The sequence below is a fragment of the Dama dama genome, chromosome X (assembly GCF_033118175.1).
Source record: "Dama dama isolate Ldn47 chromosome X, ASM3311817v1, whole genome shotgun sequence".
NCBI classification, from domain to species: domain Eukaryota; kingdom Metazoa; phylum Chordata; class Mammalia; order Artiodactyla; family Cervidae; genus Dama; species Dama dama.
Window position 1 is genome coordinate 11,261,149 of NC_083714.1, and position 23,630 is coordinate 11,284,778.

The window sequence follows — 23,630 nt, forward strand, 5'->3', positions numbered from 1 at the left end:
TTGGTTGTATAACAACAATGGATAATTAAACTGGGTAGCTCAATGAAATTGTACCTGGAAAACTTATCAGATTTAAAGTATTACTGGTCATATAAGTTATACAAGTAGTAATTATAGAACATTGGACTTTTTTCTTCTCCTCCAGTCAAATAGTTCATCAACAATGGGAGCCATGGGACCTGGAAATATTGGACCACCAAAAAGAGAAGAGCTTAAAGGTAAGTTATACTATAAGAAGTATAGCATATAGATCAATATAATCAGTATACTCTCTTCTTTGGGAGCAAAATTATAGGGATAGTAATGCTAACACTAGCACTCATCAAAGATGAACTCAAATAATTGTGGGGATGATGAACAGCTATTTACATATAAAGATGCAGTTTTTACCCTATGTTGCAGGTAAGTTGTTTTTCTAGTAATTGAAGTTAATTTGCCTTGAGTTATTCACATTTTGGGGCATATTTCCTGAGATGGAAAAACAAGAAAGTCCATGTGTTTGGAGAACTTTTTTTTTTATTATTTAGGGTCTAGTTAATGGCAACCCACTCCAGTATCCTTGCCTGGAAAATCTCATGAACAGAGGAGCCTGGTGGGCTGCAGTCCATGGGATTGCAAAGAGTCAGGCATGACTGAGCGACTAACTCTTACTTACCAAGATGCTTAGCTTCTTCACCTTCTATGCTGCTGTATTCTGGCAGTTTCACAGAATTCATTCATTAATTCATTAAATAAATATTTGTTGAGAGCCTATTATGTACCAAGTAGTATGGTCATCTCTGAGACTACAACGTAGATTAAACTAGAGTCATTGCCCCCTTTGAACTAATAGCCTTCTGGAAAACACAATAAAACAAATAACTACAAGATTTCATCTAATGTTAAAAAACATAAATTAAGGCCCTTGGGGTGACTTATAAAGTCATGGGTCCAATAAACTAGAATAAGTATTTTTTGGATGTTTTACTTTTGTTTTGGCTTGTACATTTTCACAGAGTTGAACATTTTACACAACTTTAAAAATCTAGAAAGTTTTAATTCTATTGGTCGTGATTACAGTTACCAGAGGGTGGACTGGGAAAGGAAATGAAGTACTTAGGTAATTGTGAAAAATTTTGTCTGGAAAAACGTTTAAAATAATGACTAAAATGATGTCTGAGTGGACAATTTTAAAATTTCGGTAGTTATTATTCTACATACTCAAGAGTATATTTGCCTTATTCAAGAGATATTCACTTCATAGAAGACTAGTTCAAATTTGGATGTATTTCTGTGCTGCCTATATTTCTTATAATGTTATGTCTAATCTGAAATTCTGAGAACAATAAGTCATACATAAAACTTTATATATAAAATTATAATTATCCTTTACAAAGCCCATGTTAGATAGACACAGGTCATTTCAAAAGAACTGGCAGAATTGCAAACCTGACAATCAGGTACATTTCTGGGAATGCTTGAAAGACTCAAAATACTGTTCTGCACCTAATGTGGGTTGCCATTTGCTGCCCCAATAGTTGGAACAAATTCAAGCTAAGATTTTGCATGCTTATTTACTTTTAAACATTCGAATATGACATGTAGAAACCCAGGCACATGCTCAGTTTGATATAAAAGACAAGTAAGAGAGATTTTCTTTAGAGCTCATGTCTACATGAGGATAATACTGAATTAAAAACGATCATTGTCTCAACTGTTTTCAATTTCTTTCACTGATAGAATTTTTAAAGAATTATGTCAGGCTTGCATGGAGAAGGTATTGAAGGGCTTTTATATAATAAAACTTCAGTTCAGTCGCTCAGTTGTGTCTGACTCTTTGCGACCCCATGGACTGCAGCATGCCAGGCTACCCTGTCGATCACCAACTCCCCGAGCTTGCTCAAACTCATGTCCATTGAGTTGGTGATGCCATCCAACCATCTCATCCTCTGTTGTCCCCTTCTCCTGCCTTCAATAATATAGCTTAGTACAAGATAAAATATTTCTACCCAAATCATCTTGGTTGCATGTTTGATTTGTTCTTTAATGTAAAAATATTTTACATATGATCCTATTTGTTTCTGAAAAACAGGGAATATTTCTTTGCATATATGTTGTGCAATATATTATATATATGTTTTATATATAATATATATTTTATATTCAATGTTATTTTATGTACAAAATATTTATATATCATATGTTTTATATGTGTATATACACATATATGTGTGTATATATATATTTGTAGATATAGATATGCACACATGTACAGAGAGAGACTAGGAAGTTATACACCAGAATGCTATCATTGACTATCTATGAGTGGTTGGATTGTAGATTATTTTATTTCCTTCTTTTTTGCTTATATATCTTTTCCAAATTTTCTACATGTATTATTACAACTCTTCAATGTAATGATTGTGTGTTAATTAAAAACTTTAAGTCAATTGTTACTAATTTAGCTTCCTTTGACCAAAAAACAAACTAGCGATTACAAATAGAAAATGTTTCACTTCAGTGATCCCAAACTTAATGTAAAGAAAGACAGGAGGAATTTCAAGGGGTAAAAGGGGCAGGAGTTTCAGCTTTATCTCCCCTTTCTTCACAGTCATCCCTCAAACTAGTAGTGAAAATTGTGAGGAAATCTGGAATCCAGAGGAAGTTTCAGAAGGAGCAGAGCATCACGATACGTGGGATGTTAGAGACACACCAGAGTAAGTCAAATGAAGTCAGGAACATGTTTGGGAGTTTAAGTTAGATGTGTCATCTAATACTGTTCTATTTTTGATAAGATTCACAAAGTAATTTCTACCACTTAAAAGATAAAACTATGGTGACACACAGAAGGCATGTGTAATTGATTATTTTTCTTCCTTTTAGAGCAGAAACGAATAATAAAACCTAATACCTTTCTTTCAGTTTTTATCTAGCAAAAGATGAAAAATACAGTCACTTCCATTATAAATTTATATTTAGTATCATTTAGTTGTACAGTGTGTAAGTACCAGTGGGTAAAACCAGCCCGTTAAATTACAAGCATTCATACAAACTAAATTGTTATGCCTTGTTTTTGTGTCAAAGACCTGCTTTTAATTACTCAGTGTTCCATAATCTGAGTAAAATACTATGTTCTCCCACCAATTATCTGCTGTTACCTGGACTTATTTACTACTTATTTTAGTATGGTGTTTAGTATATTTTGCAGGCAGGATTAAAGGCTTGCTTTCTAGCCTTTTCAATAGGAATCATAAATATGAATTTTAGAATTATCACAAAAAGCCTTGCATACTAATAAATGAAATCACTCTTTCTTTTAAGAATTAAAGCATGTTTACATACATCATTGGACTTAATGATTAAATACACCAAGCTTTAAATATATGTATTTTAAAATAAAATCTTGGTTGAATATTTAGCTTGAAAAACAAAGGCAATACTTATTGAATTATAATGTACTTTAGAATTTATTGAAAACCTTCTATGGTAAGTGATCTGAGAAATTTTCTAATTCCAACTGCAAAACTGTGTCCAATATTAAAAAAAAAAAAAAAAACTATGCTTCTATCTTCTACCTCAGTTCTGAAAATAGAAGCAGTGGGAGGCTGCAGATAATTAACTGGAAAAAAGTAGTCAACTTTCAAATAAACAATGTTTAAAAAACAGTAAATCTCATAAATAGAGAAATCAAAGGGGATTTTAAAACATTTCTGTCTGCATCTTAAATATCAAGGGAGTGAATCCCAGGTTATGTTTATACAGTGCCCACACATTCCTGTGAAAGGTAAGAATTAAATCATTCATTTGTCATATAGTTTCAGTTCAGTTCAGTTCAGTTCAGTTCAGTCGCTCAGTCCTGCCTGACTCTTTGCGACCCCATGAACCGCAGCTCTCCAGGCCTCCATGTCCATCACCAATCCCTGGAGTTTACTCAAACTCATGTCCATCAAGTCGGTGATGCCATCCAGCCATCTCATCCTCTGTCGTCCCCTTCTCCTCATGCCCCCAGTCCCTCCCAGCATCAGGGTCTTTTCCAATGAGTCAACTCTTCGCATGAGGTGACCAAAATATTGGAGTTTCAGCTTCAGCATCAGTCCCTCCAATGAACACCCAGGACTGATCTCCTTTAGGATGGACTGGTTGGATCTCCTTGCAGTCCAAGGGACTCTCAAAAGTCTTCTCCAACACCACAGTTCAAAAGCATCAATTTTTCAGTGCTCAGCTTTCTTCACATTCCAACTCTCGCATCCATACATGACCACTGGAAAAACCATAGCCTTGACTAGACGGACCTTTGTTGGCAAAGTAATGTCTCTGCTTTTTAGTATGCTGTCTAGGTTGGTCATAACTTTCCTTCCAAGGAGTAAGTGTCTTTTAATTTCATGGCTGCAATCACCATCTGCAGTGATTTTGGAGCCCAAAAAAATTAAGTCTGACACTGTTTCCACTGTTTCCCCATCTATTTGCCATGAAGTGATGGGACTGGATGCCATGATCTTAGTTTTCTGAATGTTGAGCTTTAAGCCAACTTTTTCACTCTCCTCTTTCACTTTCATCAAGAGACTCTTTAGTTCCTCTTCACTCTCTTCCATAAGGGTGGTGTCATCTGCATATCTGAGGTTATTGATATTTCTCCCAGCAATCTTGATTCCAGCTTGTTCTTCTTCCAGCCCAGTGTTTCTCATGATGTACTCTGCGTAGAAGTTAAACAAGCAGAATGACAATATACAGCCTTGACGTACTCCTTTTCCTATTTGGAACCAGTCTGTTGTTCCATGTCCAGTTCTAACTGTTGCTTCCTGACCTGCATACAGATTTCTCAGTAGGCAGGTCAGGTGGTCTGGTATTCCCATCTCTTTCAGAATTTTCCACAGTTTATTGTGATCCACACAGTCAAAGGCTTTGGCATAGTTAATAAAGCAGAAATAGATGTTTTTCTGGAACTCTCTTGCTTTTTTGATGATCCAGCAGATGTTGACAATTTGATCTCTGGTTCCTCTGCCTTTTCTAAAACCAGCTTGAACATCTGGAAGTTCACGGCTCATGTATTGCTGAAGCCTGGCTTGGAGAATTTTGAGCATTACTTTACTAGCGTGTGAGATGAGTCATATAGTTTAGTGAATGTCAAGCAGCCATCTGTGACAAGCTCCAAATCTGAGTAAATTTTTGCTTTTCATCCTGATGTTTGATGTTCTGTCGAAAGAATATCCCTCAAAACTTCAAATGAGCAAGAACTCCAGTCAAGATATGAAGAAAACTGCTTTACAAGATTTTTTCATCTTTATTTTCTACCTTATGCAAATACATTTCAAAATGCCCTAATTGATAAAGAACAAAATGGATAGAGAATGGGAACAGGGAGATCACAAAAGAAGAATCACAAGTTACCAAATAAAAATAGTAAGGAGCTGAGCTAAGTCACTGACCTTAGAGAGAAATATAAGGGTCTTTATCTGAGAGATATTTGAAGGAAGATTTGGCATTTGATTAGATATGATGAATAAGAGGAAAACATCAAAAATGGTGCTGAGATTACTTGCTTGGGTGACTGGGTGAAGAGTGAAGCCATTAACTGCAATTGGGAATGTAGTGAAGTAGAGGCGGTGGGAGTTTGATTTTGGGTGTGTGGATTGTGAGGTGCCGTGGGACCTTCAGGCAAATATATATAGAAGGCAGTTGGAAAATTGCATCTGGAGATGAGGGGAAAGGCAACAGCTAGAGCAAATCCATGTGGGAGTCCAGGGTATGTAGATCAATATCTTTCTGTTTTGTTTTAACCTGGCTTCACCTGTGTAAATACCTGGGAGCTGTTATAGTCTATTAAGAAAAAAAGTGTTCCATCTCAAAATGCTGTTTACTCTTAGTCCTGTTCCAACTCAGAGAAATCCCTCTTTCATTCTTGGGTATTCTGGTTCGCAAGTGATCAGAAGTTCAGTGTTGTCTTTTAGTCTTCTATCCAGAGATTTGCCATTTCTTCATTAGAGTAGAATTAAACAGACAAGATTATTAGTAAATGTTTACTTACTTCATTCCATCTAAAAAGATAGGGTTCAATTATGGCTGGGTTTCTATAAACCACTGTATCCCTAGGGTCCCAAATTTGGGGCCTAGGAAAGATTTGTGGATTGTCTTGTGTGAGGTAAAATACCAGGAAAATCATTCCTTGAACTAAGGATTCTATAGATTCTAAACACTATAGTTGTAGCTGTGCTGTCTACATGATCAGTATTTCTACTTTAGAATTTTTGAGGTGGAAAAGACAATACAGATCATTTAGTTCAAATCTACCCCTTTCCATAAATTGTACAAATCCAGAAGCTGAGACCACATGAGTTTGGGATTTGACCAAGATCACACAGCTAATGACAGAAAGAGTACTAAACCTGGATTTTTTTTCACTCTACTCTGTGGCTTAAATTTGGCAGAAGGTTTCTTTCTGTCCATGAAACCCTGGATTATGGGTCCACTATTCTTCTGAGCCATTGTTTTCCAGGAAAGAACCTTCTTTTTTTCTTCTACCTTTATTGTTTGTATAGCTCTGAAACAGTTAAGTTTTATTTTTAGACAATTAAGTATATACAACATAAATCCTGCTTTACAGTTTTAGGTATTTTTGACTAAATTTCTGATTTCTATTTTCTTTAAGTTGTGCTACATGCCTGAAAAACTGAAAGTGCTTTACTTATTTTGCCCTTTTATTTTTTGTAATAACATGTCCTTATAAGTTTCTAGTTTTCTGCTCTGTGACAGGAAATTGCTCTTTCATTTGAGTCTCTATATCACTGGCTTTTTTTTCAGATATGAAATTGTATTCAAACAGCAGGTGGGAACAGAAGATATGTTCCTAGGATTGACCAGAAAGGATGCGTCAACTGCATGTTGCAAGGATCTAGTGGTAAGCCTCTCCCACTTCCCCATTTTCCATATGACCATTATAGTTAAATTGACTGTTATGCAAGGCTGTAAGCCCTTTAAAAATAGTGGTTGCTATGTTTGAGGCACTAGGGGAATAATAGAATAGACTGTTTGTTTAAAATTGGTAAACATGTACAAAATAAAATAAGTTTACACATGTGGATAAGATTTACAAATAAATAGAATCATATGATGTAACACACTATTTCTAGCCTAATAACACCACCCAATCTGCACTGAATTTTCTTTCATCCTAGTTCTGTCCTATTCATACCATCTGATTGGTTATTAATTTCTGATGAGTTGACAGTCAATCAGAATGAAATATTTCCTTCCCTGAATCTGGCTTATCTCTTATATCTGTATCTTTTAATGACTCAGCTTACATTAGGAAATGTAAAAGGGGATTTTTTTCCCCTTAAACTTTGGATCTGAACTACCGATTTAACACTCTAAAAAGACATCCAATGAAACTGGAGCCCATTATACAGAGTGAAGTAAGCCAGAAAATAAACACCAGTACAGTGTACTAATGCATATATATGGAATTTAAAAAGATGGTAACAATAACCCTATATACAGGTCAGAAAAAGAGACACAGATGTATAGAACAGACTTTTGGACTCTGTGGGAGAAGGCGAGGGTGGGATGATCTGAGAGAAGAGCATTGAAACATCTATATTATCAAGTGTGAAACAGATCGCCAGCCCAGGTTGGATGCATGAGACAAGTGCTCAGGGCTAGTGCACTGGGAAAACCAAGAGGGATGGGATGGGGAAGGAACTGGGAGGGGGGATCAGGATGAGGAACACATGTAAATCCATGGCTGATTCATGTCAATGTATGGCAAAAACCACTACAATTAAAAAAAAAAAGACATCCAAAATGTTGCTTGGCTCCCTTCTGAATGACGTATAGCAAGTTGGAGAGCATCCTTTGCCAAGCAAAGGATGTTTGTTTCTGTGTAACAATAGCGATACCAGTGATATCAGTGAGACTACCTTACTGGATCTAACAAAGAGTGTGAAATGCAACTCACTTTGGCAATATACACTAGTAATTCTGGTGTTTGGTGCTGGGAGTTTATTTTTTGAGATTAGAGGCTGTGCATCTGTATTTTCCCATCCCTCTCTTAGAATACTCTATGACATAGAATACTGAGGTGCCCATAGGAGATGCTTAATATTTTTCCTTAAGCAACTGGTAAATGGATTCTCTTTTGCATAAATTTCAGGTTTTCTCTTATTAACAAAATCTAAAACATTCAATTGGATCAAATAACATAATGGGAATAGCATCTTTAAGGATCTCAGGAGATTTTTCAAACTCTAATGAGTTAGGTTTCAAGTGATCTTGAAGTAATTAGCCCCAGGGTTTTACCAGTAATATTCAAATTTCTCTCTCTTAAATGACTGTAAGATTATGTTTTTGCTGTTTGATATTGTGAATTACTCTAAACTCTAAAGAAATTTTAGGCCTTAAATAAATAAAACTGTTGTGAGCCTTTGCATTTCTCTCATGAAAATTACTACTAGCATTAATAATAAAGGTATTCTGAGTGAAGAATCTTGGAAACTAAATCACACCTCAGAATAGGAGTGTATAGTTTATCTGAAACAGGCATGTACAGAAAAAGACTTGATCATCCCCTCTAATGATCTTATAATTGATTGGAGAAATAAAACTAGCATAAATTAACTCATTTTATTATTAACAATTATGCTCTGTGTTGATGATTGTAATTTTATCAGGAGTTCAGAAGGTTTGGATAAGACACGAACACCTTTGAAGCCAGAGACAAATGAAATATTTGTTCATGCTATGGCACTTCACCACATGTATAGCATTCTTTTTATTCATACATTCAATCTTTAAATACTTACTGAATACTACTGCTTATTACGCACTGTCCTTAAGTATTAGGGATGCAAAGACAAATAATAAACAGTCAATTGCCATCAGGGAATTTACAGTTAAGGGGATGGAAACCTAATAAATCATTGTAGTTCAGTGTGGTAAGTATATATTTAGAGGCATATACCAGGTATGTGGTGACAAAGTAGAAAGGGATCAACGATGGGTGGATAGGATTTCTCCAGTGGACAACATTCCAAGAAGAGCATTCCAAACAGAAGTAAGAGCACATGGCAAGGTATCCAAGCATGAAATAGCATGGCCTATTTGGGTAAGCATTGAGTGTAAGCAAGAATAAAGAATAATTTGGACAGTGGTGTACTGGTAAGCTGTCTCTAAAAAAAGAAAAAAAAACAACAACTGTAGCTTGAATTTTATGACATCCACTGTTATTACTTAACCCCACTGGGAAGACTCCAACTGCAGAGGTTGATGACCTCATCTCAAATATTTCTTGCACAAATTTTAAGCTTAAGTATTTTAAGCTTAATTTTAAGCTTTAAGTATTTCTGTTAATAATATGGCATTTTCTCAACTCTAAGACATCATCAGATTGTAGATATGCCATTTGTTTAGTAACAAAGGAAAAATAGGTACACTACCACATTAAATATAAACATTGATTATGTGATTCATCCCAATAACAGAAACATAAAAATGTGAGGAAAATAGCATCTTAGAATTAGCTAAATATGATGTTTGGGGCCTGGATCTGATCTCTATGTAACAATCAGACACAGAGACTTTAAGAAGAAGGCCTATGCTAAAGCTGAGGAAGGTACTGGGTTGTCCAAAAAGTTCGTTCCGTGTTTTCCATCACATCTTGCAGACAAACCTGAACGAACTTTTTGGCCAACACAATAACAGGACCATAAACAATCTATTAAAATACAAGGACTGATTTGGGGTTTAAAAATTTATAAGAACCACCTTTCCTTTACCCTCTCCAGACTCCAAGTAAGAAAGCAAGATTTATGAGTCCTAAATCAAAGAGTGAGTCCTAAACAAAAATCAGAGTTAGGAATATGTATGTTTTCAGCAAACCTTCTATCCTTTCCTTCTAACCACAACCAGAGGGTTCCGTTATTCATATTATGCCTGCTGCTCCAATTCTGAGTTTGTAGCTACCAAGCTTCCCTTGCCTTAATCTATATTTAGGCATCTTATTTTTAAATAAAAATTATGTGTATTTAAAGCATATAATATGTTGATTTGATAGACATAGTGAAATGATTCCTACAGTCAAGCTAATTAACATACCATCTCCTTGCCTACCATTTGTGTGTGTGTGTGTGTGTGTGTGTGTGTGTGTGTGTGTGTGTGGTGAGAGCACCTTAAGTCTACTCTCTTAGCAATTTCCCAGTATTCAACACAGCATTATCAACTATTATTATCATGCTGTACATTAATTTTAGAGCTAGAACTAGGCCAGTGGTTTGCATGTTTGTTTTGTTTTGGGTTGCTAACCCTTTTCTTCAAGCAAAATTCTATGAGAAAGCCAAACATATAAAACAAATACTGCTGCCTTAGTTTAAAAGGTACTATCATCCATGACACAGCTCCTAGGAGAAAAATTTGGGCTCTTTGGAACACAGTTTGAAAGATGTTGATTTAGGATTTCCTCCTTATATTACAGGTGAGAAAATAAGGTCAAGCTTACAAGCTCTCTTATACTAACACAAGAGAGTCTAGAGGGCCTTTTCTCCTAGATGGCATGCATGTTTTTCTTTAGTCCTCATGAGTAGAATCCTTCTATTTTATTTTATCTTAAATCATATTTTATCTTTTATCTTCTATACTCTCCATTCCTCCCCACAAGACTTCTACTATAATGGATTTGATACATATCTTTGAATACATATTTATCATTGTTTTCTGTAATTTTTAAAATTCAACACATACTTATTGAGCATTTACTGTAGGCCAGACACTTGACATACAGTGTTGAATAAAATAGATATAAGGTTCTCCTTCTCTCCAGGTGATTACTGTTAAGAGATCAAACAGTCCATAAGCAGCACAGATTTTCATAGGTCCATCCAATAAGGAAATAAGCCCCAAAGGATATAGTTTATGATTTACACAAATGGCATAAGCAGAATTAGCGTGGTGTCAGATCCCCATGTCCCTTTGCCCCACAGGATGACAGTGAACTACAGGAGCCAGATGACAGGTAACGTGAATAGTGAGACACTCTTGCTGAAGAACCAACTCTAGACTGCAACTAAGCTGTTTTATGGCCTGCATCTATACCCAGGGAAAGGGAGGTGGAAAGTCCTTTGTTGGAACCTCATGACAGCCTCCTGCAAGATAGGGTGCTTCCCACAAAGTAGAAAGACAGATAAGAAACAGCCTTGAGACAGCTCCTCACAAGACCGCCTGTCTTCTCACGCTCCAAGAGAATTACAGGATGTTCTGCCAAGACCTCCGGCAGACTGCAGCTGAGCCTTGCCTACATGGCCTCCGTGAATAGTGGAAGATTGCCAGAGTGCCATAGTGGAGCCATTTCCCTACATTTACAGTCCATAAATAAAAGTTTTTATCCTGATTGTTTTCACTTAACATGATATAATAACAACAAACAATTGATACAATGCTTACTATGTGCCAGGCATTTCCCTAAGAACTTTGCACATAGTTATTCATTAATCTCCACACCAAAACTCGATGAAATAAGTGCTATTATTCCTGTTTTACAAATACAGTTCCTGAAGCACAAGGAAGTTAAGTAACTTGCTTAAGGTCATAATTTTAGACTCTGGCAGAACTACAATTTGAACCTAGGCCCAGCTTGAATTTGATAGACGTGTATGCAAAGTGATCCGGGTACAAAAAAGAGGAAACTCAGGTAGACTTCACAATACAGGTGGCATCTGATGACATTTGAGGGACATAATGGTTTTCCAGGTTGGAAAAGCTGTCTAAGAAGTGTAAATAGGGTGAACAAAGGTGTAGTCCTGTGAAAGTATAATATACAATGTATTTTGAGAACTATTTGTAATGGTCTTCGAACCCCAGAATTCTTTGGCATGGAGTAATAAGACAGAATACCCAGCTTAGAGCTAGTTGTAAAAGTCTTTGAATATCATACCATATGTTACAGACTGAATTTTGTCCCCCTCAATTTGTATCTTGAAACCCTAACTCCCAACGTGATGGTATTCAGAGATAGAACCTTTGGCAGGTAACTAGGTTTAGATGAGGTCACATGGGTAGGGCCATCATGATGATATTAGTGCCCTTATATCAGAGATACCAGAGTGCTTTCTCTGCTTGCTTTCTATCCCTGCCATATGAGCATAATGAAAAGGTAGCCATCTATAAGCCAGAAAGAGCTTTCACCAGAGGCCAATCATGCTGGCATGTCTGGCATATTCAGACTTCCAGTCTATAGTATTTTGTTATGGTAGCCTGAACAGACTCAGATGCCATGAAATTTGGACTTACTGTGGGGTTTAGAGTTCTTAGACATTTTAAAGTGGGTGAGTTAAATGAGTAGATGTATATTTCAGAACAACTCTATTTTGGCAGATTATGGTGGAGAATTTGGTGGAGATTATGGTAAGAGATGAGTGTGAGTTTGGGAGACTGGTGATAGGAAAACCAGATGATAGTCAATTGCAGTAGTTCAGGTAAGAGAAATAAGAGCCTGGATTATGGCTGTGGGGACAAAGAGGAAAAAATGGTTTCAGTAGACATTTTGGAGATACAGTTGACTCTTGAACAATGTGGAATTTTGGGGTGCCTGCACTCCATACAGTCAAAAATCTAATTCTGACTTTATAGTTGGCCCTCTACATCTGTGAATCTGCACCCATGGATTCAACCAACTGCAGATGTGTAGTCCTGTAGTATGTATTTATTTAAAAAAAATAAACAGATAAGTGGACCCACACAGTTCAAACTCAATGTTGTTCAAGGATCAATTGTAGTATTTTTGAATTAATTAATTTATGGCTGTGCAAGACCTTTGTTGCCACGTGGGCTTTTTTTTTTTTAGTAGTTGCGGTGAGCAGGGGCTACTCCTCACTGCAGTGTGCAGGCTTCTCACTGAGGTGGCTTCTCTTGTAGCAGAGTGTCTCTAAGTGGTCAGGCTTCAGTAGTTGTGGCGTGTGGGCTTCGTTGCTCTGCAGCACGTGGGATCTTCCCAGACAGGGATCGAACCTGTGTCTCCTGCATAGGCAGGCAGATTCTTTACCACTGAGCCACCAGGGAAGCTCTGAATTGTAGTATTGATAGTATTTAGAAAGTGGTCGAATGTGATGTGTAAGGGAGAAACAGGAGTCAGATTTCTAGCTTGGGTGACTGGGTGAATGGTGATGGCATTAATCAAGATATGGGAAGATAAAGTGGTTTATACCTGGATAACAGGCTTATGTTTTTTAATTCATATTTGCTCATCTGAATTTTCTACATTTTTTATAACTACTCTGTATTACTTCTGGAATGAGAGTAAACAAAAGGTGGTTTTGTTTGTTTTTTAGGGATTGGGTATGGAGTACAAAAGAAAGAAGACAAAGTTCTAGAACAAAAATATTAAGTTTGGGCTATACTGAGTTTGAAATACAAATATGTATGGAATTCAAAGATAGAGACTAGAGATGTTGATTTTCAGATTGGTGTTTGTTCTCTGTAGGGGTTAAAATATACTACCACAGACTGCTGGCTTTGCGTCTGGCTTGGAATGAAGTAGAACTGTTTTTAAGTAGTAAGTATGTGTGTTTGGAGAGGGGGAAGTATGGAGGGGGATACTAGGAAACTTGCAGAAATGGGGCTAATTCAAAATAGATGACCCTTGGGGAGGCTCAACAATCAGAGACAAAGTTCAAACAGACATTGTAAATTCTCAGTCAATTTCCAGGCTAAGTATTGAAAACTGAGATGTTAGCTCAATGAAATGAGGTTGGAATTGTGGCATGGCTTTAGAGATACAAACAATGAGGATGGAGAAGCCAGGAAACTGTCGTAGAAGCAAGGGGAGAAGAATGGGAGCCTGCCTACCCCTGACAAACAGGGGTGACTGTGGTACCTGACCTCTTGGGTGCCAGCTGGGGAGTGTGAAAAAGGAATTTTAGGTATTAAAAATGTGTAAGGAGGCCTCCCCATAGGACTGTTGATGGCAGGAATGAGGATGGGTGCAGTGGACAGGTAGGTCAGTGGATTTCCATCTTCACCCATGGGTGTTTAACAGCACACTATCTCTAAAATCCAAAAATGAATGACTAGGTTTCTTGATTTTCTGCCAGATGGCCCATCATTTGTTCGAGGAGCAGGGACAAGCCAGCAGATGGCTTCATACATACTCTTTTTGAGCTGCAATGGATACATAATATTTTGGTGCTCCTACTATAATGGATCTCTATTGATAAAGGAACATGTTGATGTGACTTTAAAAACAAGCCATTAAGCCTATTTTTATTTTTCATTGTCACCTCCTCACTGGGATATGAGCCTTACTCCATCTCTAAATCTAACTGGGAATGGAGAGTCAGGGATAGGATGGGAGTCGGTCACCATCTGGCAGACACAATCAGGAGTCACATGTTTATCACATGTATTCATCTCAGAAAGAGCTAGCAATCATTCTGAGCAAAGTGTCTGCACATCCTCTGAGAAGTCACTTGTTTTTTGAATGGTATGCTTCTCAAATCCCGATTTCTCTCTTAAGGTTAAAACAGTCATTTTCATTTACTTCTTATAAATAAATAGATTTGGCTGCTTGATGATGGAATGGATTCTCTTTTTCATTTAAAATTCTGGAGAATGGACACCTTTTTTTCTAGGCTTTCTGATTATGCTAACTGTACTTGATTGGTTATATATCAGACTGTGTGGCAGGGAGAAAGATATTTGAGCTGTAATACAATTCCTCATTATCAGCTCCAGGCAGCACAGTAAACCTTCAATTAAATTTCTAACAGTTCTTAAGGTAATATACATACATTATAGTTAATATCATAATATTTTTCCATAATGATGGTGGGGGGATAAATACCTCCTTAATAGCTAATCTAACTGTATAGACTTAATATATATCTGATGATGGAAATTATATATATTTAAAGTTTTAAATAATACCAAAATTAGTAGAGTTGAAAATAAAAGTCCCCTATAAAACTTCCCTACTGGTCCAGTAGTTAAGACTCCTCACTCCCACTGCAGGGAATGCAAGTTTGATCCTTGGTTAGGGAAGATCCCACAGGCTGCAGTATGTAGTAAAAAAAAAAGTTCCCTGTAATGAGAAAGCTATAGATAGATAGATTGAGAGAGAGGAGGGGGGCAGGGAGTTTGAGATGGGCTTAAGGTCATGGATTAAATAAGGGTGAAAGATGTCCTATATATATTACTTGGTAGCAAAATCAGTAATTTTACATTTTGATTATGTCATTTGGAGGAGGTTTCATCAAATATTTTAATTATATGGTCCAGAATTCTTGAACCAGAACTGGAAGAACCTTCTGAATCCATGCAAGCAGATTCACAGATAGACCATAGAAAATATAAATATTAGAGGGATGGATAAAGGAAAGGAATGGAAATGATATGCAGAGATGGGGAAAACCATAATAGTATCTACTGCTGCAGAGAAGTAAAGCAGGATTAAGAAGTCTTTGGTGATTTTTGAAAGAGAGCAGCTTCAGAGGCGTGATAGTGGTTAACACTGGGTTGCAGAAAGCTGAGAAGTGGATAGGAAATGAGAAAGAGAAGGCAGTAAATATAGATTATTCTTTGAGACAGTTTACCAGTGAAAGGGAGGAGAGAGAAGAGATGGGTGGTGAAGAGAAGGCCTGGTTTAGGAATTTCTAAAAGAATACTTTTCAGTTAATGACAGGAATCCATTCACTTACTCATGTAATATTTATTGAGTGGCTACTGTGTGTCATTAGACTTAATGAACAAACCATAAAGAAGTAGTCATGGTACTGGCCCTTAGGGGACTTCTAGAATTGGGTAGGGGCTACTCAGGTGGCTCAGTGGTAAAGAATCTGCCTGCCAGTGCAACAGATGCAAGAGACTCGGGTTTGATCCCTGGGTGGGGAAGATCCCCTGGAGTAGGAAATGGCAACCCACTCCAGTGTTCTTGCCTGGAAAATTCCATGGACAGGGGAACCTGGAGAGGCTGCAGTCCATGGTGTTGGAAGGAGTTGGACGTGACTGAGCATGCACACAGAAATGGGTAAAGGCATTTTTGGCTACAGGATGTTATTGACATTTAGTACTCAGGGGCCAGGGATTCTCTAAATCCTGCAATAAGAGGAACAATACTAAAAAATGAAGAGTTGTCCTAGACAAAATTAGAAAAACAGAGGTTGAAGACATGAGAATGACCACTCAGCAATATTCTACCCTGTTAATTACTCCTTCCTTCTTTTTTTTGAATACAGAAATATTTATTTTAATAAACTTTATATTTAAAATAGAATTTTAATCTGTCTACTCACAAAACCTAATTCAAAACATGATACATTTATCTCTCTAGCTGATTTGATGTTACTCTCTCACAAACAATACTCAATTTGTAATTGTTTTATATTAAGACTCTGTAACTAAATGAAGTCTATTTTATCAGAAAACATTTCCCTTTAATCTTAAAGAGTGTTTTTTTAAAATGAAGGCACTGACAAGAACTACTTTCAGATGGTACAGAATTTCTTATTTCTTAAAGACTCTGTGGTTGACCACTTTTTCATTAGTTCCCTGTAGCAAGACACTTTCTATTTTATTCTCAACACTTTTTTTCTCTTTAATGACCTCACTCTTCTGGTTTTCCTCCAAAATCTCTGGACATTCCTCATCTCCTTTGCTTCCAGATCACTGGTTCTTCTCCTGCCTGAAGTTCTCTAGGTCTCTGAAAAAGACCTATGTATTATTTCTCTAATATCTTTCTATCTAGTCCCATGGTTTTAAATGCTGTTTATCTGTATAGTCTTAATCTCTTCAAATGAGCTTCAGGTTCCTATAACCAACCTCTCACTTGACATCTCCCACTTGTTTAATAGGCCGTGCAAACCTAACATGTCCAAAACAGAACTCTTGTCTTCTCCAAGCCTATTTCCTATTGATCTTCCTCATCTCAAGAGAAGACAACATTCACCCAATTGCACAAGCTAAAAATTTAAACCATTCCTTATTTCTCTTTTCTTTATACCTCATGTGCAATTCATGAACAAGTCTTATCGGCTCTGCTTTCAAAATGTATTCTAAATCCATCTAATTGTTATTACCACAACAACTACCATCATCTTTCAAACCACCATCACCTCTCAACTGGACCATTATGATTCTCTCTTGATTCATCTCCCTGTTCCCACTGTTGCTCCTTTGGAAACTTCCCACAGTGTCCAGAGAAATCCTTTTAAAAAGTGTATCACATCACTCCTTCACTCAGAACCCCTGATGGATTCTTATTGCACTTAGGACAAACTCCAAATTCTTTATCTTAATCCTTGAGGTCTTAGATTATCTGCCCCTGCATACTCTTCAGTTTCATCTCATGCCACATTTTCTTCCTTGTTCATTATGTTCTAGTCACCCTGGCCTTCTTTCTGTTCCTTTAGTATGTCAAGTTATTTCCTGATTCTTGCTGTTCGTTCCAGGCAGAAGGCTCTTCCTTCAGTTCAGTTCAGTTCAGTTCCTCAGTCGTGTCCAACTCTTTATGACCCCATGGACTGCAGCATGCCAGGTCTCCCAGCCCATCACCAACTCCTGGAGTTTACTCAAACTTATGTCCATTGAGTTGGTGATGCTATCCAACCATCTATCTCATCCTCTGTTGTCCCCTACTCCACCTGCTTTCAATCTTTCCCAGCATCAGGGTCTTTTCAAATGAGTCAGTTCTTCCCATCAAGTGGCCAAAGTATTGGAGTTTCAGCTACAGCATCAGTCCTTCCAATGAATATTCAGGACTGATTTCCTTTAGGATGGACTGGTGGATCTCCTTGCAGTCCAAGGGACTCTCAAGAGTTTTCTCCAACACCACAGTTGAAAAGCATCAATTCTTTGGCACTCAGCTTTCTTCACCATCCAACTCTCACATCCATACATGACTACTGGAAAAACCATAGCTTTGACTAGACAGAACTTTGTTGGCAAAGTTATGTCTCTGCTTTTTAATATGCTGTCTAGGTTGGTCATAGCTTTTCTTCCAAGGAGTAAGCGCCTTTTAGTTTCATGGCTGCAGTCACCATCTGCAGTGATTTTGGAGCCCCCCAAAAGTAAACTCTGTCTCTGTTTCCACATTCCCTATCTATTTGCCATGAAGTCATGGGACCAGATGCCATGATCTTAGTTTTCTGAATGTTGAGTTTTAAGCCAACTTTTTCACTCTCCCCTTTCGCTTTCATCAAGAAGCTCTTTAGTTCTTCTTTGCTTTCTGCCATAAGGGTAGTGCCATCTGCATATCTGAGGTTATTGATATTTCTCCTGGCAGTCTTGATTCCAGCTTGTGCTTCATCCAGCCCAGTGTTTCTCATCATATACTCTGCATAGAAGTTAAATAGGCAGAGTGACAGTATATACAGCCTTGATGTACTCCTTTCCCAATTTGGAACCAGTCTGTTGCTCCATGTCCAGTTCTAACTGTTACTTCTTGACCTGCATACAGATTTCTCAGGAGGAAGGTCAGGTGGTCTGGTATTCCCATCTCTTGAAGAATTTTACACAGTTTGTTGTGATCCACACAGTCAAAGGCTTTGGCATAGTCAATAAAGCAAAAGTAGATATTTTTATGGAACTCTCTTGCTTTTTCAATGATCCAGTGGATGTTGGCAGTTTGATCTCTGGTTCCTTTGCCTTTTCTAAATCTAGCTTGAACATCTGGAAGTTCATGGATGATGTACTGTTGAAGCCTGTCTTGGAGAATTTTGAGCATTACTTTACTAGCGTGTGAGATGAGTGCAATTGTGTGGTAGTTTGAGCATTCTTTGACATGGCCTTTCTTTGGGATTGGAATGAAAACTGACCTTTTCCAGTCCTGTGGCCACTGCTGAGTTTTCCATATTTGCTGGCATATTGAGTGCAGCACTTTCACCTCATCATCTTTTAGGATTTGAAATAGCTCAATGGGAATTCCATCACCTCCACTACCTTTGTTCATAGTGATGCTTCCTAAGGCCCACTCTACTTCTCATTCCAGGATGTCTGGCTCTAGGTGAGTGATCATACCATCATGATTACCTGGGTCATGAAGATCTTTTTTGTGTAGTTCTTCTGTGTATTCTTGCCACCTCTTCTTAATATCTTCTGCTTCTGTTAGGTCCATACCATTTCTGTCCTTTATTGTGCCCATCTTTGCATGAAATGTTCCCTTGGTATCTCTAATTTTCTTGAAGAGATCTCTAGTCTTTCCCATTCTATTGTTTTCCTCTATTTCTTTGTTTTGATCACTGAGGAAGGTTTTCTCCTTGCTATTCTTTGGAACTCTTCATTCAAATGGGTATATCTTTCCTTTTCTCCTTTGCCTTTAGCTTCTCACCTTTTCTCAGCTATTTTTAAGGCCTCTGCAGACAACCATTTTGCCTTTTTGCATTTCTTTTCCTTGGGAATGGTCTTGATCCCTGCCTCCTGTACAATGTCACGAACTTCCGCCCATAGTTCTTCAGGCACTTTGCCTATCAGATCTAATCCCTTGAATCTATTTCTTAGTTCCACTGTATAATTGTAAGGGATTTGATTTAGGTCATACCTGAATGGTCTAGTGGTTTTCCTGCTTTATTCAATTTCAGTCTGAATTTGGCAATAAGGAGTTCATGATCTGAGCCACAGTCCACTCCCAGTCTTGTTTTTGCTGACTGTATAGAGCTTCTCTATCTTTGGCTATAAAGAATATAATCAATCTGATTTTGGTATTGACCATCTGGTGATGTCCATGTGTAGAGTCTTCTCTTCTGCTGTTGGAAGAGGGTGTTTGCTATGACCAGTGTGTTCCCTTGGCAAAACTCTGTTAGCCTTTGCTAAGTCTTTGCTTCATTCTGTACTCCATGGCCAAATTTGCCTGTTGCTCCAGGTATGTCTTGACTTCCTACTTTTGCATTCCAGTCGCCTATTATGAAATGGACATCTTTTTTTTTTTTTTTTTGGTGTTAGTTCTAGAAGGTATTGTAGGTCTTCATAGTGCCGTTCAACTTCAGCTTCTTCAGCATTACTGGCATTGACTTGGATTACTGTGATATTGAATGGTTTGCCTTGAAAATGAACAGACATCATTCTCTTCTTTTTGAGATTGCATCCAAATACTGCATTTCAGACTCTTTGTTGACTATGATGGCTACTCCATTTCTTCTAAGGGATTCTTGCCCACAGTAGTAGATGTAATGGTCATCTGTGTTAAATTCACCCATTCCAGTCCACTTTAGTTCACTGATTCCTAAATATCAATGTTCACTCTTGCCATCTCCTGTTTGACCCCTTCCAATTTGCCTTGATTCATGGACCTAACATTTCAGGTTCCTATGCAATACTGCTCTTTACAGCATCGAACTTTACTTCTATCACCAGTCACATCCACAACTGGGTGTTGATTTTGCTTTGACTCCGTCTCTTCATTCTTTCTGGAGTTATTTCTCCACTCTTCTCCAGTACCGTAATGGGCACCTATCGACCTGGGGAGTTCATCTTTCAGTGTCCTCTCTTTTTGCCTTTTCATACTGTTCATGGGGTTCTCAAGGCAAGAATACTGAAGTGGTTTGCCATTCCCTTCTCCAGTGGACCATGTTTTGTCAGAACTCTCTACCATGACCCGTCCGTCTTGGGTGGCCCTACATGGCATGAGTCATAGTCCATGTGATCAGTTTGGTTAGTTTTCTCTGATTGTTGTTTTTAGTCTGTCTGCCCTCTGATGGAGAAGGATAAGAGACTTATGCAAGCTTCCTGATGGGAGAGACTGACTGAGGGGGAAACTAGGTCTTGTTCTGATGGGCAGGGCTACGCTCAGTAAATCTTTAATCCAGTTTTCTGTTGATGTGTGAAGCTGTGTTCCCTCCATGTTATTTATCTGTGACCAAACTATGGTGGAGGTAATGAAGATAATGGCGACCTCCTGCAAAGGTCCCATGCACTCACTGCTACACTCAGTGCCCCCAACCCTGCAGCAGGCCACTGCTGACCCACGCCTTTGCCAAAGACTCCTGGACAATCACAGGCCAGTCTGGGTCAGTCTCTTCTGGGGTCACTGCTCCTTTCTCCTGGGTCCTGGTGCACACAAGGTTCTGTTTGTGCCCTCCAAGAGTCTGTTTCCCCAGTCCTGTGTAAGTTCTGGCAGCTTTATGGTGGGGTTAATGGCGACCTCCTCCAAGAGGGCTTATGCCATACCCAAGTCAGCTGCACCCAGCCCAAATCTGCTGCCCCTGCGGCAGTCCACTGCTGACCTGTACCTTCACAGGAGACACTCAGACACAGTTCTGTCTTGGTCTCTGTGGTGTCTCTGGGTCCTGGTGCACACAAGGTTTGTTTGAGCCCTCTGAGCGTCTCTGGTGGGTATGGGGTTTGATTCTAAATGCTATTTCACCCCTCCTACCGTCTTGCTGGGGCTTCTCTGCCCTTGGCATGGGGTATCTCCTCATAGTCGCTCCAGCGCCACACAGCTGCTGCAGCTCCAGCACTGCACAGCCACTTCCGCACAGCTCTTCCTTCAGATAATGATAATTTTACCTACTAATTCTTTCCTGTTGAATTACATGAGTTAGTACCTCCAGAACTATGTTACATAATAGTAGTAAATAATGGTTTTATTTCTTATTTCTCCCCTTTAGAATATTTCTGATGTTTCCTCATTCACCCTGATACTAACTTTTGTGTTGTGTGTTAAGAACCTGTTCATCTATTCTGATTGATCAAATGCCTTTTTAATGTTTACGGAGATCTATGATATTTTTACTTTTGATCTATTGGTAAATTCCATTTCTTAATATTGAAACATCTTTGTATAAATTAATTTACTTAAAATATATTTATTGATTACCTATGATATTCCAGGTACTGTTCTAAGCATTGAGATCCCATAGTAATAAACAAAACACAAATATCACTGTATTCACAAAGCATACTTTCAGTGGGAGAGTTAAATGAACAAAATAAATGCATAAATTTTATTTTACATTGGAAGGTGATTAATGCTATGAAGGGGAAAAAGTAAGGGGAAGTGATAGGGTGTACTAGAGTAGCTATTGGCTGCAGTTTTAAATACTGTGATAAGGGAAGACCTTACTGAGAAGGCAATTTGTGCAAAGACTTGAAGGCATCTCTCCCCATCAGGAAGTGAGGCTAGGGTGCTGGAAAGTTTATCTAAGTGGATATTTAAATCACCAATGTACAAGATACCAGTTAATGTTAGAAATATCAATAGAGAACAAAGAACTATTCTTAGAGAAATAGGTGTAGGAGATCTGACACAGGAATTGGTAGATGGTGCCAACAAGGAGGGTAATTGGTGGTATAGTATGAAGACATGAGATTTATTTTTAAAAAGATGGAAGGAAGCAGAGGCAGACCTAATGATATATGGGAATTGGGAGGGAAAAAAAAGACAGGCACAAATTGAGAAGACTATAAGGGAATCAGTGTCATCAAGGTAAACTAAGGTAAACCATCAGTTAAACTAAGAAAAGTTGCAGAGAATATTCAGAGAGGCTTATGAGATAAGGGATGTTGTACTATGTGTTCCAGAAGATCTAACGGAAGGGTTTCATGAGTTGGTAAGGGGTAGGAAATGGAAACAAAATAGAAGCTAGGAAGACCAGATGGTAATTATTAGGTGATAAGGAAAGACTTAGAACTATCTGAGGCTTCCTGCGTTTATTGACAAATAGAGATAAAAAGTATAATGAATTTAGTTGCAACAGTCTCAAAACAGATAATGGCAGTGAGGCTGTGTTTGGGGATAAATGTGGGTACCAATAGAAGTATGAAGGTCCTCTAGATGAGTGTTCTTACTACAGAATGAGCTGGGCTTACTCTGGACTCCTGTGAGAGGAGAGGAATCATGCTCATGATCTTACAAAACAGACATGGCCATATGGTACTGGAATGTTATAGAAAATGTATCTGTTACTTTTAAAAGATATCTGTTGGTTTCATATCTTAGTTTTTGAGAACATATACCTCCATATTTTTATTCTCCAGAGGTAAATATTTATACAATTTCAAAGTAGGGGGATCTATCACCTTTAATTTTTTTTTCATTTTCCTATAGATTATCATTGCTCCTAAGAGTTTTTATAAAATACTATGGTTGCACTGGAAAAAATATCTCACATGTGTTTCCATAGGTAAACAATGGGATGTTAAATCACTGAAGCAATTCAAAATGAGACTTAACCAAATTTTTCTGTTAATCAAAATCTCCTAATATTTTTGTGTTTCAAATAGAAACTCATATAGTCTTAACTTCTTTGTCGAGAATCAAATATACTGGAGGTGGTTGCTGTATTTAAATTTTTTCTGTATATATTAAGCTTCACTAAAATTTCAGTAGATCACATAGACTAGTCAAGTCACATATATAAGGTATGTATCACTTATTCTTCTGTTCTGGCATACAGGAAGTGACAGTTCAGGAGAAAGCCTAAAATGGTTGATTTCTAACAAGCACTTGCTATTTGACTTCATCATTTTGATTTTCAAACAACTTAGAGTATGATCAAAGACACTTATAGAGGACCTGGAAAGTCTATATTAATCACTTACAGATTATAGGAATATACTGTCTTTAAGAACCATCTTGTCATATAAATCTAACATAAGAATAAGACTATAAAGAGGAAATTTAAAACTCAAAATGACAATCTCACATTAATGACCCCACTCCCAAAAGCTTTGGCATATTA

At 37.7% G+C, this 23,630-nt stretch overlaps 1 protein-coding gene across 1 annotated transcript in view; it reads left to right on the plus strand.

Moving 5' to 3' along the window:
* The window catches only part of DNAAF6 (dynein axonemal assembly factor 6), a 44,727-nt gene that overhangs the window by 10,738 nt on the left and 10,359 nt on the right, over nt 1-23,630 (plus strand). The window contains exons 3-5 of the mRNA XM_061136402.1: nt 146-218; nt 2,591-2,696; nt 6,778-6,874. Of these exons, the coding sequence (XP_060992385.1) occupies nt 146-218; nt 2,591-2,696; nt 6,778-6,874 (276 nt within the window). The remainder of the gene's footprint in view (nt 1-145; nt 219-2,590; nt 2,697-6,777; nt 6,875-23,630) is intronic.